Here is a 17,480-nt window from a genome sequence, read left to right on the forward strand (position 1 = left end):
AGCATAAAGAGGCCAAGAGGAGGAATGAAAAAGGCATATTTACAATGTTCCCCTGCATCCTTTCTCCTCTGGTAAAGTTCACTGTCTGTAGCCTTCTGTGTCCTGTCAAGGCTGAGGAAGAGTTACTGGGATTCATCGAGCTGTAGGAGCATCTGCACAACAGGACTTTAGTTACTAGTTCCATACTATCCCATTTGTCTGGTAACTTGGCTGTGTTTCCTCTTCTATAGCTGAATTGCCTTGTCAAGGACAGTCCTTAGTATTATGTTTCCATGGGGATGGGGGATGGGGACTATTAGGTGGGTGAGATTCCCAGTATTCACTTGCAAGGAATATTGAACAATGCAGTTTATCTATCTGTGTATGCATGCTCACACATGTGCAGAATAAAGCTAAGTAGCTGCATTTGTAGTCACAGCTACAAAATAAAGATGATTATCTTCTAAATAAATTCTGAATTATTAGCTTGTCCTTTTTTTGTGTGTGTGGTTGCTTGGCTTTCAATCCATTACTGTATATTCTTTTATATGTTAAAATATCAGTATGTTATTAAATTTGCAGAAACATTCCCATAATAAATAGTTTCCATATTAAGTTAAGAACATTAACTGTGAGACATCCGAAGTATTATAAAAGTGTTAACTGAAGATTGTGTCTTTGTTAAATACAGGTGTTACTATAGGAACAGCCTATGCCAATATTTTTTAAAGGACTACTCTAAATATGTGTGTTTGGGGGGGAGGTGGAGGTGCTGTTGATATTTCCTGCCCCTTTGCAGACATTTCTGCTTTCAGAAAGTATTAATATTGTTGATATGAAACACATCCGGGTAACACATCATGTTAAATATAAAATGCATTCTGTGAAAATAGATTCTTTTGTCTGCCAAAATACTTTCTTGTGTACAATACAGGTAAGTGGTAATTTTAAGCGTAAAAGTCTTTGGCTTTAAAACAAACAAACAAAACCTACATGGATATTGCAAACAATCTCTATACTTAAGATAGCATAGAGATAACTATACTACTATATACTTACTATTGTTTATAGGCTTAAATTTACTAAAAATTTTATTTTTTAACACATGTTGACTGTTTGGAATCACAGGCCTTGCCTTGCAATCTTTAAGCTACTTGAATTGCAGAGTCTGCATGGAATATCTAAGAACAGTAATTACTATGTGTTAGAAGCATGGGCAGCATGAAGAGGTGTTGGACTAGGGAAGTGGACTTTGGGAGCTATGCACATATGTACTTCTTGAAAATACAGAGTTAAGTGCTACAGTTGCAAGGAATTCACATGGAGACAAAGTTGATGGGAACCTCTTGTGCGCTCCTAGGATTGCATAGGGATTTCACCTAAAACAATCCCAGGGATGGCCCATTTGTGATGCCTTCTGCTTTCTCCTTGTGGCATATTAGGGCTCTCATGGTTGTTACAGGAAGTGGCAAAATACTCAGTGGACATTGATGTGGGAGGACACCCACACAGATTTGTCTGTGTTGTGTTCCCCGTGCTTGTGGAGGATATGACTTTCCCAGTGTGTCCATCCCGCCTAGTTTCTGGAGTGGTAGCCACTCTCTGGGAAGGCAGTGGTCAGGATGGCCAAATTTTAAAGCCAACTTCATGGAGTAGAAAGCCCTCGAGTATGTAGCATTACTCATCTTGTCTGCCCACATACCAGGATGAACATCTTTGTGCTGCTATTTTGAACAACACACACTCAGACTCCGATGCTCTGACTTGTCAGGCTGTGAGACCCACTTTCTTAGTGAGCTCTACTGTTTGCTCTGCTGCCTGCGCTTGTTTATTGTGCTGTGTGTTCTGCTGGGAAGGGCCAAGTAACAACATTGATTCTAGAGCAAATCTTTGTAGGTCTGTGTTGCTGGAAGTTCAGCCAGGAAGAGGGAAGAATGACTCACAGTGAATACTTCAGAGATTTTCAGAGTCGATGTCTCAGTTACTCTCCTGCTCTACGCTAGCCAGGCTATGAATTGTGTTTCACAAGGTCAAGCCAGATGGCACTGTGAAAGGAGCACTGAGAGAACTGTTCAAGGTAGTAGGAGTGTTTCTATTATTAAATGAAGTTTGTCAAGCTGATATGGGCATAAAATTGGATTCCAAAGAAGGATAGACTCACAGATGCCACCAGTGATGCAAAGAATGTATTGCATGTAAGCATGATGGAAGAGTATATACATTTAAAAAAAAATGTTTTCACTAAATATTTTTGGTCTCTTTGAATTGAACTATACTCTATTCTAAAGAATGCTTATCTGTATTTATCATTCTCCAAGTATGACTCTGTACTGAAAGTCAGGACCTAGTAGGAGAAAGGTGAAATCCTCCAGTGAGAGGCACAAAGGGAGGGGAACAAAGTGTGACAAATGGCAGGGCGGAATGCAGGTCAATTGTGCAAGTGTACCAGCATTTGATGAATACTTTCCTTTCCTCTACAATGAAATAATCAGAGGAAGCTGGTAAATATACGGCTAGGAATTAAGGTTTTATCCCTTTAAAATTAGATGCACCTGAGAATTAGTTAAACTATTTTTTTCCACTTGCTACAAGGAGAAAAAAGATAGGATTAAGTATGTGATGAAATACACTATTATAAGCTGCAAAATGGTAAATAGAGAATGACTGCCACAAAAATAATGCATTAGAGAGACTTTTAGAACTGCACTTTGGTTGCTTAATGTGTAGGATAACAGTAAATGCCAGGGAATAGAAAACTTTTAGGCTGAGGATTTTATTGGTCAAATAAGCTGTTTGTGGTAAGTAGTTATCAATGCTGTTGATGCAGTGCGATTTTATAAACTTCTTGCTGTTTCTGGAAATTACTTGGAAAGGACATTGAAGGATAAAATAAAATTCTACTATAATTAGCTAAAAGAGGCAAGAAACATTGATATGCTAGTTCAAAAAACATACCAGGCAGGCAGTGAGAAATACATTTTGGGGAGAGCAAAATGACATTTATTGAGAGGAAATTGGATAGAGGGGAATGTAGCAAATGTTTATGTTACTATAAATCCCTATCAAATGTGGGAAGGAAAAAAGCAGAGAAGGCATATAAGAAAGGTGGTAAAACAAATGATGTTTTGCTAGGTTGTTAGGCAGTTTAATAGGGTAGTATCACATAAAGTATCACGTTTGTAATCTAAGAGGAAGGTGTCACAATATGCTATTGTAAATGATAACTGAAACTTACCATTCTGTAGTCACATTGTGGGGCTGTGGCATATGCAGGTGAAATTATTTGAAAAATCACTCAGATAGTAGTGGTCAGTGGTTCAGTATGAATTAAATAGGAAAAAAGGGGGAAAATTTTTAGCTTGTGGTTGGTGTCTAACAGGGATAAACACCTTTTGGCCATTCTCAGTCAAATCCAGGATTTACCTAGAAGGTAAATCTTCTGCACATGAAGCAGAAGTGCTTGTCCCCAACACTGATGAATTGTTTCATCTCAGAACACCCTACCTTGCTGCAGACCAATCTTTAACTGAGATAGGAGAACACATGTGAAGGAAGAGTGAGGGGGGAAAAGTATGTTAAAACCCAGATTTATTTTCATGTGTCCCATGTGGCAGTATTAGAATGGGAGGGCAAAGGAGTCCGTACTCTCAGCACTGCGTCTTGGAAAAGATCATTTTAGCTTTCATGTGGAGATTTCCAACATCCCCAGAGCTCTCCAGGGTATCTAATCTATAATGCTAAATCTGCCTCACCCTCGCTGTTCCACTTACCCGCAGAAGATTTCAAAGCCTTTCAGTTAAATGTGGTGCACAGTCTGTGCTCCTGTGATATCCAACATGACGAAAGAAAATGGGGTTAAGTACAATGTCCCTTGACAATTTATGGGTTTACAAAATGAGGAGGAATTTAAAATAATACCAGTATATTATTTATTTCATTTTATCTGTACTCTGACATGTCAGTCAGTTCCAGCTGATGACAGAAACCAACTAATAGTGCTTGTGCCAGCAACAGAAAAGGAAATTTCCTTTAATAGCCACTAGCATGGTGTCTGTAAAGTAATACAGCAGCAGTCACTCATCTCGTGAAGTGGCTTTACCTGAGCCAAATATGAGCATGAAATTGTTAACAGATTAGGGTAGAACCTGATAGAACAAACAAAATACTGTTCTGGGGCAAGCAAACCACAGCATATCTTGGTGCTGACTGGATCCGTTCTCTCTCTCTCTAGCAAATGCAGTGCTTGATATGCATTTTTTTGACAAAGCTAAATGTTGAGTATGTTGTCATTTTTCTGGTTCTATGAGCAATTTAATTGGTTTAACTGTGATTACCACAAACCTTCCATAGGTTAATCTTCACAAAATTTATTTTATGGTATTTAGTAAGAAATACGAAGGTTTCAGTGCAATTATTTTCCCATGATAAGAAGTGTTTTGCAAATCTTAAAAACAAACAAACAAACAAAACCAAACAAAACCAACAAAAACACAAACAAAAAGAACCCCAAACCAAAAGTAAAACCACCAGAACATTATGGATTTCTTTTAGTTTTAGAAGAAGATTGTCCACAGAATCTGCAATATGTTTTTATGAAGTTAACTTTTTTTTATGATGGTGTCTCTGATTGTAGAAGGATAGCTGTATTTTTTAAAGTTAGGGCATACATCTGTCTTTTAGAGTTAATTCATTCAGCTTTGAGGAACATCAGTTGAGGCAGATGGGGTATTGTCAGTAGGGTAATATGGAGTCCACTTAGTCTGCACATTGTTGCTGCAAAGGCTAGTTTGAAAAATACTGAAATAGGGTTTTATTCTTGCACCTCATTTAACCCGAGACAAACATAAAAGTAAATTATTTTAAGTTCCTAATACTTTGCTATCCTATGAGACCTCTGATGGCACTGGAGTTTCATGCTAGTCAGCTCATTTTAAATATGTCTGCCTCTGTTACTTTTTCTTTGACAGGTTTCATGCCATTAGTAACTGCATGGTGCAATGCTGTGGGACCCAGTGTTTGGTTTGAATGCACAGTAGTCACTGAATCTATAGCATTGATTTTTAAGAGCAATGGGATATCATTGTAGGCCTTTTGAGTTAAGCGACAAAAAGACAAAACTTGGACAACAATTGTAAAGAATTTCATAAGACCAAATCGTAGCATAGCATGTATGCAGCACCATCAGTGTTTGCTCCTACTTTTGAAAAGAGAAGGAAATCAAAAAGTCAGATTTTATAGGAATACCCATTAATTTTATAGAAACTAAATATTATAGAAATGAAAAGCTGAAGAGAAAAAAAACCTCAAGAGATGTTAGTAAGATTTAGGTAAAAGAATCCAAGTGATGTTGGAGTAGTTGGACAGTGAAATATTAATTTTCCTGATCTTTGTACAAGTGACCTACTAATAACTATGAGTTTCTAAGTGCTCAAATCCCCATCTCCCCCCAAAGACTTTGTGTTTTGCTTTTTTGCTTTAGAATGTTTTTGATGTTACTTTCCCTCCTACCCCCATTTATGTTACACTCACTGTTGTCCAATTCTCTCTTAAAGTCTGCTACTGCTGCTGGACTGACACCTCTCTGAACAGATTAAAGTGATATATGTTCTACGAAGGCTCCCCAGATGCAAGCGGTGTGTTTGTAGGTGTGCTAGCATGGCTTTTTGATAGTACCAGCAATGTGCAGAATGCTACTTCATGTACTAAGTATTAAATATAGCATGAGACACAATCATGACAGGGTTGATAAGAGCATAGAAAAATAGCTTTGATTTTAAGATAATGAATTAACTTGGCTTCTGCTGTAAAAGGACATAGTGCTATCCTGTGCTCTACTTTTTCAAAGAGAGCAAGTAGAGTTTCACCAGGGACAATTTAGCAAAGACGTAAGAGAAACAAAAGGGGGGTGAGGTGATGGTGTAGCACTCTCTGGGAGTTGTGTTTAGGTGCCCATTCTGATGGAGAAGAATAAACTACTTGAGAAGAAGAGGCAGCAGAAAAAAAATAGCACTGAACCCTAAGAGAGTATGGAGGCATATGCCTGCTGGGAGAATTTGGTTCTTACTGCACACCACAGGCAGGAAAGATGTATGACCCTGTCAGCATGTAGCTTCACCACTATTTGCATCATGCCACACATTGAGATACAAAAAACATGGAAGGGATAAAACGCTGAGGAGCTGTTCTTGGCAATTTTGGCTAGTTCTCTCTGATCCCTGCCCACGAGTCGGGCTTGTAGACCTTACAGTGTTTTCCCTAAATTTAGCAGCATTTTACTAACCTGGTTGGTCTGTTTCTGGGGTCTGGGAGGTTGGGAGAAGGAAAGAGGAAGCAAGGGCAGAGGTGGGAGCCACTTCTTGTAATCACAATCTGAGATCTTGAACATCAAATTGAAAAATTGTGAATGGGAGAGAAATTTCAGTCACAGTCAGCCTGTGACAACTCCTCATTGTACTAGTAGACAAGGAGTAAGAGGCATCATGTTGTCCATGAATTAAAGGATCTTTACCCCAACTCCAGCATCTGGTACACATCTGGCAGGTCTAAGGAGAGCAGAGATGGGAATACTGTATGCATGTTAGCCTCTGAATACAGAAAGCCCTTTTTCCTCCAATATTGTAGTTTAGAGAGTATTGGTGGAATTTGTATTTTTAGCTGATCTCTGTAACCCAAGGAAACTCCCAGCACAACAGACCAAGTTTGGATTGCCTGTGGGAGTGGAAAAACATGAGGTGCAGCTGGTAAAAATGGTTTCTCTGAAAGGCTGGGAACAGGCACATCAGAACTTGTTCACCTGCTCTCTGGAATATGCAGAAATGCAGATTTTTGTGCTAAGCAAAATGCCTCAATAGCTTGTTATGTATAGGTGAGTATTAAGAATGCCTGGATAGAAGAGTGACTGAAGGCATTCTCTTCTGTGGAGGGAAACAATGTTTTAAGGCTCTTAACAGCTGTCAAACTAAGATTAAAACCATTTTTAAGACAAATTGGTGATCTTCTAGTTTGGGAGGTAAGATAGTGCAAGCAAATGCAGAGAAGAGAAACAACCAGTTATACAGCTGAGCTGAACACTGCTCCCCTAAGAAAAGCACTTTTCAGTGTATGCTGCCTGCTCATTATTCTTTGAAGCAAAAAAGGCTTTAGTGCCAAATGGATAAAAAGTAGCTTATGCTATAAAATAGTTGTAATATGAATTAAGAGGACAGGAAACAGAAGCCCTCATCTGTAGTACGGAAGGAGAAAGTTTCTACCTGTCCTTGATAACCTGTGGTCAAAGCACTGCTCCTCTGTTCAGCAGGAGGGAGTGATGTGAAGGAAATAGGATTCTTTTGTAACTCCTATGAATATTGTCCCTCCACTTTCCTCTTATCCTGTGCAGGCAACTAGAATAGATTTAATCTCTACTGGGGAAAATAAAAGGTGATTAAATAGGAAAAATTGTATTTGTCCATCACCCAAGAAAGTAGCAGAGCAAATGGGAAGCAGTCCAGCTGGACTTTACCTTTACACTGCCAGGTGCCAGTCTGAAATGGAGACTGGTGTGAGACAAAAGTAAACTGGCTGCAGCCCGATTACTGGGCTCAGAGAAGCCCTTAGAGAAGAGCAGAGAGCTGGGTTTCAGGGAGCCTGGCAGTCAGACTTGCATATATGGACTGTCTTGGAGCTCAAGCTAATTATCAGGTTTTCACCAGGAACTGTTCTCCTTGTTATATGAAAAACAGGTGGGTTTTCCTAGCATTATGCTGTCATATACCTGACCATGGCCTGCTGTTTTATGGACTCCCTTTCATTGCTGCACCCAGTGGAGAGGCTTGGAGTTTGATCATCCTAGCCTTATATATGCAACAAAGGCTTTTTTAAACTGTTTCTCAAACTCATCATCAACTTCTTTCCAGCTTTTTTTTTAAACTTCACAGTATCGTCTTATTATGACAAGTTGTCAACATGTATATTATTGTTGGCTTTGCAGTTTGAGGTTATAGCTCCACCTGCCCCAGCCCTTGAGTATGTAATCACAGTAATGTCCTTGGTGGGAAGCATACAGAGTCATCTAGGATTTGTTTCATTTATTAAAATATGGAATAATTACAGTCAGAGAGCTTTGTGAGTATCCAACTGTAGCTCAGTGAAAAAATTATCCTTGTCACACTGCTGGTTCAAAACCAAAAAAAAAAAGTTTCTGTATTCAGGACATGCAAAATACAAATTGTTTTAAAGAAATTTATTAGAGTAGAAGGCGTTGTTCAGGCAAACACTAAAGAATTATTTTTAAACCTGCCAGCCTGTTTTTGAAGCTGAAGCAGTTGCAATAGCACAGAAAAAATGCCTCAGTCCTGTTGAATCCCACTAGAATTAGTAGTAAGTAGTATTAAGTCCAAAGAACGAACATTCAGTATTACAATAATGCACGGAATATGTTATCTTACTTGCTTGTAAGTAGGAGCTCAATTTGCTGTATACTGTAAAAGTGACTTGAAATAGAATTTTATTTAGATAAGGCAATCAGGTCTTGTGGTAAGAAAAGTTTGAGGGTCATTTGCTCTGAGTATTAGTTGTAAATATGTTGTTTACCATAGTACAGCAGTGGAGAGGACTGTATGACAGAATCACAGAATGTGTAAGGTTGGAAGGGACTGCTGGAGGTCATCTAGTCTGACATTCCCTACTCAAGCAGGGTCTCCTAGAGATCATGATACTCAGGAGTGTAACCAGAGACAGCTTTTAAATACTTCCAAGGAAGGAGACTCGAATGGTCACTAAATGAAAGATGCTGTAAAGGTGTTCTACAACTAACTGAAAGAAGGTTTGTAGTGAGGTGGGGGTTGGTTTCTCCTCCCAAATAACATGGGATAGGACAAGAGGAAATGGCCTTAAGTTGTACCAAGGAAGGTTTAGATTGGTTATTGGGCATGGAAACAGGCTGCCCAGGGAAGTGGTTGAGTCACCATTCCTGGAGGTATTTAAAAGACATGTAGATCTGTCAAATTAGAGACATGGTTTTGTCTTGATTGACTTGTCAGTGCTGGGTTAACATTTGGACTTGATGATCTTAAAGGTCCTTACCAACATAAATGATTCTATGATATATTTATCTATATATGTAGACAAAAAAGGTTTGTTATTGCCATTGTGACTGTTACTGTTATTGCTATTGTACAGCAGTTAAAATGAAGCATGTAAAAAGCCTGTGACTTTGGACAAATCACTCTGTAAATCAGTGGCAGTGAAGAGCAAGGAAGGCAATCCTGTAGCTTCAGTTTACCAAGTTTCATCCTACTTTTACAAGTCTGAAGTAGTGTTATTTGTAGAAGCAAAAGGGGATGCCATTCATAGGGCCCAAGGATGACTTATCAGACAAGGTATTTCAGGCAGGCTGTTGCTCAGCTGCTGAAGAGTAGTCATGCGATGAGGCATGTTGCATGTCTGCACAACTCACCAGCCACATTTCAGCAGTGTCCCCTCCTCTGCTGTGGCATACCCATCTTCAGCATAACGTGATACCTAACCTACCATATAATTTGCAAATCATCAAAGCAGAATCTAATTCTTCCCACAAATTCAGTTAAAATCCTCGAAGACACTAAGAAGAAATAAACCATGCCAATGAAAGCTATTTAATTTATATTTTAAAAAGTCACAAAAACATAGTAGATGATGAGGGGAAGACAACTATTCACCCTCAGAATATAATAGCAAAACCTTCATCCAAAACAGTATGCTGGAAAGTATTCCTAACCTGACTGTGTGGGAATTGCATGCCAGGAGTTTATCACCCCAAATATTTACTGAAATTAATTACATTTTTTATGCAAACTATGTAAATTAATTGATAAAAGCCTCTGGAAAAATCTAAATATGCATCTGCATATGTATTGAATGTTCAATGAAACGGTTTTTGACAATCAGTTTTGGTGACAGACATGTCTGCTGAGTACTTTTTGCTTCTTTAGTATTTGTAAGCAATCGGTGAAACGCAACCACTCGAGGCTGAAAATGAAATTCAATCTGAGATTCATTCAAACAGCAGGAGTTCTCCACAGATGCTTATTACTATGTTACACATAACCATAATAGCTGAGCACCATCAGTTATGACTTATGATGTGAATAAATTCTGTCATTCGTGGTTCCCACTCTTCTGTGCTTTCCCCCAAAGGGACATTTTTTGTGCAGTCTTTTTTGTTGCTTGTTTTATTTGCACACACACGCACACACACACACACACACATATATATATATAAATACATTACATTCCCTCATTGGGGAAGTATGCACACTTGAGTGTGCACTTCTCCCTCTTTTCTCTGTCCCATTCCCCTCATCTGTGTTTTGTTGAGGGAAAACGTGTTGCATGGGAAGGAAGGGGGAATGTTAATGTTTGCAATGACTGGGTGGTTTGACCTGCTTTGTAGAAATAGCTTCTGCACAGGTGGCTGTCATCTTTTTGGAAGTGAGTTTCACTGCATGAGAGATTGACTGCTCTCCTTTCCTTAGACCATTCTTACAATCTTCTTGTACCAAGCCATTTGAACGTCCTGAAAGCAAAGTCTGAGACTTTCAAACTCAGGATGCCTTGAGCTTCAATTTGTAACTCCTGAATTTCAGTGCAACTTTCTCAATGTATTGAGATTAAAGCCTGCATTAATTATCCCACTCACAGTAATCATCCAGCTGGAGTCATGTGCGAGTCAGGTTTTCACATATTGCTGGGAGTAAACCAGAGCTTACTTTTCATTTTGACTAATTTTCCTCAAGCCAGGCAGGTTGAGTTGACTACCAGAGTTGTGCAACACTTTACTTTCATATGAAACCCATGTTTTGCTTCCAAGGAAAGAGTGTGGACCGTAGCCTTTTGGCTTGAAATGACAAGTCCAATTGACAGTCCCCTTTGCCATTTGACTCCTTACAGGAGCTAGAATAGTCTTTGGCAGGCAGTGCATGACAGCCTTAATTTGTTACAGCCATCAGAGAGATGTGCATTGCTTTCTTTTCTGTTCTGCCTGGTTTCATGTGAAAATAAGGCTTTTTCTGTCATACTCTTTATCTGCCAGCCTGTCCAAATCTATCCTATTTACTTTTTCAACCCATTGCCCAATTTTAGTCCTATTTAACATTGAGGCAGACGCCTTAATGATATTGAGGTTTTACCGCTGTAGTGAATGTTGGCAGCCTGATGGAGGAGAGAGATGTAATTAATGCTGTTCTGATGTGTGTGCTCAGCTTTTTCTAGGTATCAGGCTTTATTAGCTCTGTCGTGAATGAAACTGCCTGTTTTTATATTGTGTGAGCATTATTGGAGCACTTTAATTGGTGGCTTTGCTTCTGTGGTTTATCTTGCAATCACGCATTAGAGCCATAATTAGGGTTCAAATGACACTGAGCATGACAATGTTTAGTATGGGAGCTGATAATACCAACTGTCGATGTTACTAACTCTGGCAGATAATAGAACACCCCATAAGAACAAAGACTTCTTTCACCACTTCTCCTGACCTCGACTCCTTAGCTGTTCTCATCTTATGGGGAGGCCAGCCTGCTGCCTGGGGTCTCCATCCTGAAGCAAACTTTGCAGCACTTTGGGCTGCTGATGCTTTTCCATGCCAGAATTTCTCTGTGAATCATACAGCCCTCACCTTCATCAGCCTCTCTTCTTGGACCTAGGGTTCCCACCTGACTTTCTGTGCAGGAACATTGCTCTGTCTCACTCCATTGGTGCAGATTAGCATGCGTGCTAGGGGTGAAGGGGCGATGTGGGGAACAATTCACTTCCCCTACTGCTCCCCAAGAGAGATTGTCCATGTAGTATCATGGTAGGAGGGAGCAATGGAGATAAGACAAACTAGTCTAACCATCCCATTTAATCTGTGGGATAGTTCTATCCGTTTACACAAGGAAGCCAGTTTGACTTGCATAATTTAGAATTTTCCTCACTTACATGATAATCTTTTACTTTTTTCATCTTTCGCATTCTGTAAAAATATGGGAAAAGGAGTGTGTTTTGCCATCTGGACAATGAAATCATAAAGAAAGATTATTTATTTGAAAGTCCAAAGAATATTTATCCAGATTTGAGCAGCTAGTCTAAAACAGTCAAACCCTTGTACAGGGAACAAGCAATAGAAACATACATTGTTTTCAAGTTTTAAATTTATAAAAGGCATATGTTGGGATTATGCTTACATATGATGTATGTGCAAGATCAAATATTATATGCTTTAGATCACTGCCTTAATTGTTTTTTAGACTTGACGGTTAGAATTTATCTGTCAGAATTTTATAAAATAGGCTGTTTTTATTTTGAGTTATGAATCTGAGGCAGAAGTGGCAAATAAGATGTATAGCCCAGTAATGTGGTCCTTTTTAATATTCCAGACTTGACTCATAATGATGTCTATAGATTATCTTGGTTGAGTTCCTGAATAAGTATGCAATAAGTGTATTCCTTTTTTTCCTGTAGCAAGACATTTAAGCATTAATTTAAGTGTAAGTCAGCATGTCATGACTGTGTCTTCCTGCAACTTAGTCTGTGTTTTGTGGTACTTTTAAATTTTGTTTAGACCTCTATGTTACTCTAGTCTTAAAAGTGGTTTTTATTAGCAATTGAAAATAGTAAGATAATCACCACTAATTCTGAGAAACTGCAAGAATGAATGTAAGCATGCTGTTTTATAACCTTTTATTTTACATGTTTTTAATTAATTCTAATTTTTTCTCCTCTTAGGGTATATCCTAGTTGTACATGCCAGAAAATGTGTGATGAATTTGCAGGCTTGTCTGCTTACACAACTCTTCCTTCTGCATACTTTTTATTACTGTTGTCACAGAATATATTGCCTCATTTGTAAATACCAAAAGCACTGTAAAATGGAAGATAGCAAAGTACTTAATACCATGCATACACGATGTATTTTATTTTAGTTTTTTTTAATAAGTGAGCCTTTCTGCTGGAATACAGGAAACTTTATACAGACTGTCTGCAAACACTTTCACAGTTGGTAGTTGTCTTAGTATTGGTCCTAACTAGAAAAGCACCCAAATCTCTCTGAAATGGTATGTTATTAAATGACACTATGGCTTGGCACAAATGGAATACCTGTCATAGCAGCCTGGCTCTCCTGAGGGTTGTCTCTCTGGAGCAGAGTAAATTTTGCCCTGGTTTATGACTTGGAGAGTTTAAATGGGTTGCACATGGGTGACTCCAGGGAACGCAGGAGTTTTTGCTTCCCAATTCTAAATTTAGAATATACGTTTCTGACATTTATTTCACATCTGCAGAAGTTATTTGAAGATATAACACGAATATGTGGAAAGAGGAGAAAGATTTGCCATTGAAATTTTGTTTATATTTTTGTTCTTTTGCTTTTTATTCCAGTGAGATGAAGCAGAAGTTGGATGAAGAGGGTAATAAGTGCAGCATCCTTTCCAAGCAGCAGAAGTTTAACGAGCACTGCTGTATTCGCTGCTGTTCCCCTTTCACATTTCTTATCAACAGCAAGCGCCAATGTCAAGACTGCAAGTACAACATCTGCAAGAACTGCAGTACTTACCAGAAGAAGGAGAAGGCTTGGATTTGCAGCGTCTGTCAGCAAGCAAGGTAAAGACTGTTAAGCAACCTGTGCAAAGCAACTGTGGCCTGACCAGATCTTTTCCTTCTATTTGTCAGTAGTTAACTCTGGTGGGATAGTATGTGAAGTACCTGTTTATGTAGGAGTTGATTTGTTCCTGAGGTGTGACATGCCTGGTTTTTGTAGAGGTTACTTTGTTCTAAGAGTGTTTGGTCACGTGTTGCATTTTTCAGGCTTGCTTAGCTGGACTGATGTATCAGCAAGCAGTAATTGGACATAGCTTGTGCAGGACCAGCCTCTCCTGAAACACCTGGGTTACTAATGGAACCTGAGCACAGATGGTAGTAAAGCAGTTAATCATTTTGCAGCAAATCCCTTTGATGGGTGGGGAATGGAAAGAAGAATATTGGTGAATAGATCATCCAGCTGTGGCTGTTTTGGAGTGCTTTTCTAAATGCCAGCTTATGGGTGGGTACGCTTTGAGTTTACTTTGGCAAGTACCCAGAGAAAATAGCAGTGCAACATCTGTTAAGAATATGCTGCCAGGCTTCTATTTGCAGAGAGTATCAGGGATTCACTCTCTCACCTTTCTGAGGGTAACAGAGCCACCACATTTAAAGACAACATCAGAAAAACAAAGCAAATTCAAGCAAATGTTTTACAGCAGCAAAGAGACTGTTCCTTGGATGGCGACTGTGATAGTCCTTGTCTGCACTGCAGGCCAAGTTCCAAAAGCAGCCCTTTCTGTGACAATGTAGCACTGACCAAGGCCTTTTAACTCAGACAAGAAGGGTGAATGAAGCAACTCAATTCCTTCTGGTTTAATTTTGAACATTGGTAACTAAAGCAACTGAGCAAATGTGACAAAGATGGCTGTTTATTCTTCATCTTTCCCTTTAGTGGAGAACACAGGATGAGGACAAGAGCAAAGTCCCTTTGCAATGCTGTATGATATTCCTGTGCTCAACAAAGATTCATTGCTCCCTCCTTGTGGTTTCCATAAATACCCACTTGAAATTTAAGCTTTCTTATAATATCTGTGAATGAAGTGTGTGCCCTTTGACACAGGGCCTTAAAATCATAGGGATCCCAGATAGATGATGCCATGTTTCCAAATGCTAAAGTGTTTGAAGGCAAAGGTGGTTGTATTCTCCAGGGCACCTGATCCTTCTCTGACTTTTACTCTGGAAAACCTACAGACACTCCTTTCCCCCCAGTGAGGAGGCAGGAGAATGATAAGAATATCTTTTCCAGCAACTCAGAGAGCTGTGGAGCCAGTGCTTGTTTCTACTTTAGTCATGCAACCATTTCGTATTACACCTCTGTCTTCCATTTATCCTGAGTTCACCCATATAGGCAACAGCACATGCAGCCAGGTTTCTGAATGCTGATGAACTGCACTTAAAATAGCTTTTGCTGACTCCACAAAAAAAAGTCTCAAAAGAATTTAATTTCAGAAGAAAAATTTGTAGCTGTATGATAAAAATGCTATTTCTGACCCTTAAAGTTGGTTACCCTCCTCTAAATAAGTTATAAATATTTTCTTTATTTATGAGACCTGAGACACAGCTTGAGTTACTTTTCAGTGAATAAATTTCAGTGAATATATTAACTAACACTGCTGCTAATCATTTTATGTTCTGGTTTATTGGACTAATAACGTAGCAGAGAGCAAATATTCAGGTCAGCATTTGAAAAATAGAACATCTGTAGAAAATTGGGCCAAAAAGTTAGTATCCGCTTCTTCCAAAAGCAGAAAATTCGCTAATAAGCCAAGGAAAATTTAGGTGTTTGAACTCTTTTAAAGCATATCTCCTTCACAATGCATCTTTTAAAAGTTAGAAATTTGTCTTGGTATAGAATCTCAGGCTCAAAAATGTCTTTACAGCAATGTCTGTATTGATCTGGTGAGGAACTGGAGAACCTTCCTTCAATTTCCCAATTTTCCGGATTTAGCACACATTCCTCTAGTGCATTTTGATTTAGATTTATCTCTGGATACTGTTATTAATGTTCTAGGGGTTTTTTCTCTCATATGTATCTTCTTCATCTGTAGGTACATTATGATAAAATTATGTATTTCTAATTTCAAGTTTTTTATTTGTATATAGAGCATTTCTGATTATTCCAAAGTTTTGTACAATGTGTCCTTGTTAGACACCCTTCAGAAAATGTATTTAGGCAGCTTGCTGAGGTCTGTACTCCTTAAGTCTTCTTGGCTAATAAGATTCCAGGCAGTTTCTTTGCCCTCTGGATTAATGCTTTTGATGTGAGACAGAGAGGTTCTTCGCTCATTTAGTAGAAATAGGGCATGCTTTCCATGTGTGTGAGACCACTTTTCCATTCTTCAAGGAGCTGTATTGCAGAACACCCAGCTTGTGATACTCTGCTTTCCAGTTTAACACCTATACTAATAACAAACAAACAAACAAAAAGGTGTAAGCCATTAAAATGCACATTTTTGCTGATTTTCTAAACCAATCACACTTTACTTTGGGACGGTAGGATGAGTATGTAGATTCCAATCCAAAATAAGGTACACAAACATCTGGCTGTGGACCTCAGCTTTTCGTGACTATCATTCGTGAGTCTCCCTGCATTCTTGGTTCCCTTCTTCTGGTCTCTCCATTTGCATATCAAAATATTTGTGTCTCTGTTTTGAGTGGGAGCATGGACACCTAATCCTTCATGGCTTCACATCCACCTGTTGAGTGATTTTCTCACATATTCTCAAAACTCTCAGGTGATGAAAGGTCATCACTTAGTGGCCTCTTGCTTCCTTGAGCTAGGCTGTGGCTAAGAGGACAGCACCTGATCTGCAGGAAGTCATTATTCTGCTTTATAAGAGCTGTTTTGTTGTTAATAGTCTTTTGCTGGTGACAGTTATTAGGAGACGGAGACCCAGTCACTGCTCCTTTTCTTCTTTATGTCATTAACTAATAAGAAACACAGTTATGCTGCTTACACTCGGACTTAGTGCAAAGTAGTGTTCTGAGTGGCTCAAAATGGGTCCCAAAAATTGTCACACTGGTTGTTTGCAACACAGATTGATTTGAATGTTTAAGAGAACTGCCCTTTTTTGTTTTCATACTTCCAATTTGACTGCTGCTTTAAAAAAAAAAATCAAGACAATAACAATTACCTTTGTCAACTCTTCAATCCAGAGTTATTGAATAATGTTGATTACATTTTCTTTTGAGCTTGGTGTGGTGCCCAGTTGAAAAGTAGGATTCTAACTAGAATCTAACAATTTGCATCAGTAGTAAATGTAATTGTTTTACTGGAACTTGAAAATTAATTAGGTTAGTTTGATATGCATTAGGGTTTCTTAATGCATATTAGAGTAAGACTTAACAAAATCTATTAAGGTTAGTCTACCTGCAGTGTCCAATACATTTGTCTGCAACTAGCATGTATTGGGATTAATGCTAATGTAAAAATGGAGCAATGCTTCTGATTAAATGAAAAGTGCAACAGGAAATAAAAGTCTAGGCTCATTTAGCAGGCAGAACACTTCTCAAATAGAAAGGAGCTTTGCCAGACTCGGGAACAGACTTTAATAAAAGCTTTATACTTCACATGGTTTAATTTGGAGGGCCCTGTAAAATGCTGTAATGTGCTTTAATGTCAGCAGAACAGAGCAGGTATTTGTGGAAATGTGATAAAGTTGATGGTAGATGGGATTTTAGCCTGCCAAAGGATACATCTCTTCTGCTTAGCTGATGCAAGTTTTAGTGTAAAACTTGCTACAATCTCTAAAGGGGAAAAGAAAAACAAAATCATCAAAATTTGGCAAAACCTTGTGATGGTACTTGAGAAAAACTAGTACTCCTAGTTAATAACTAAACCTTGTATTTGATTGTTGATGCATTCGGCTATAACATAACAGTCAATTTTAGGACTTAGTTGTGGAAAGCTAATGAAGATTTAATGCTGC

At 38.6% G+C, this 17,480-nt stretch overlaps 1 protein-coding gene across 5 annotated transcripts in view; it reads left to right on the forward strand.

Annotated features, from left to right (window-relative positions):
* MYRIP (myosin VIIA and Rab interacting protein) overlaps positions 1 to 17,480 on the forward strand; it is a 199,775-nt gene that overhangs the window by 67,619 nt on the left and 114,676 nt on the right. For 4 of the 5 annotated variants that reach the window (XM_027675581.1, XM_027675584.1, XM_027675582.1 and 1 more), the window contains exon 2: positions 13,351 to 13,572. In XM_027675581.1, the coding sequence (XP_027531382.1) occupies positions 13,351 to 13,572 (222 nt within the window). Of the gene's footprint in view, positions 1 to 7; positions 72 to 13,350; positions 13,573 to 17,480 lie in introns of those variants that run through there. The other variant, XM_027675583.1, reaches the window with a different exon arrangement.

Source organism: Neopelma chrysocephalum, unplaced genomic scaffold, assembly GCF_003984885.1.
Source record: "Neopelma chrysocephalum unplaced genomic scaffold, ASM398488v2 Primary Assembly neopelma1_26, whole genome shotgun sequence".
NCBI lineage: Eukaryota > Metazoa > Chordata > Aves > Passeriformes > Pipridae > Neopelma > Neopelma chrysocephalum.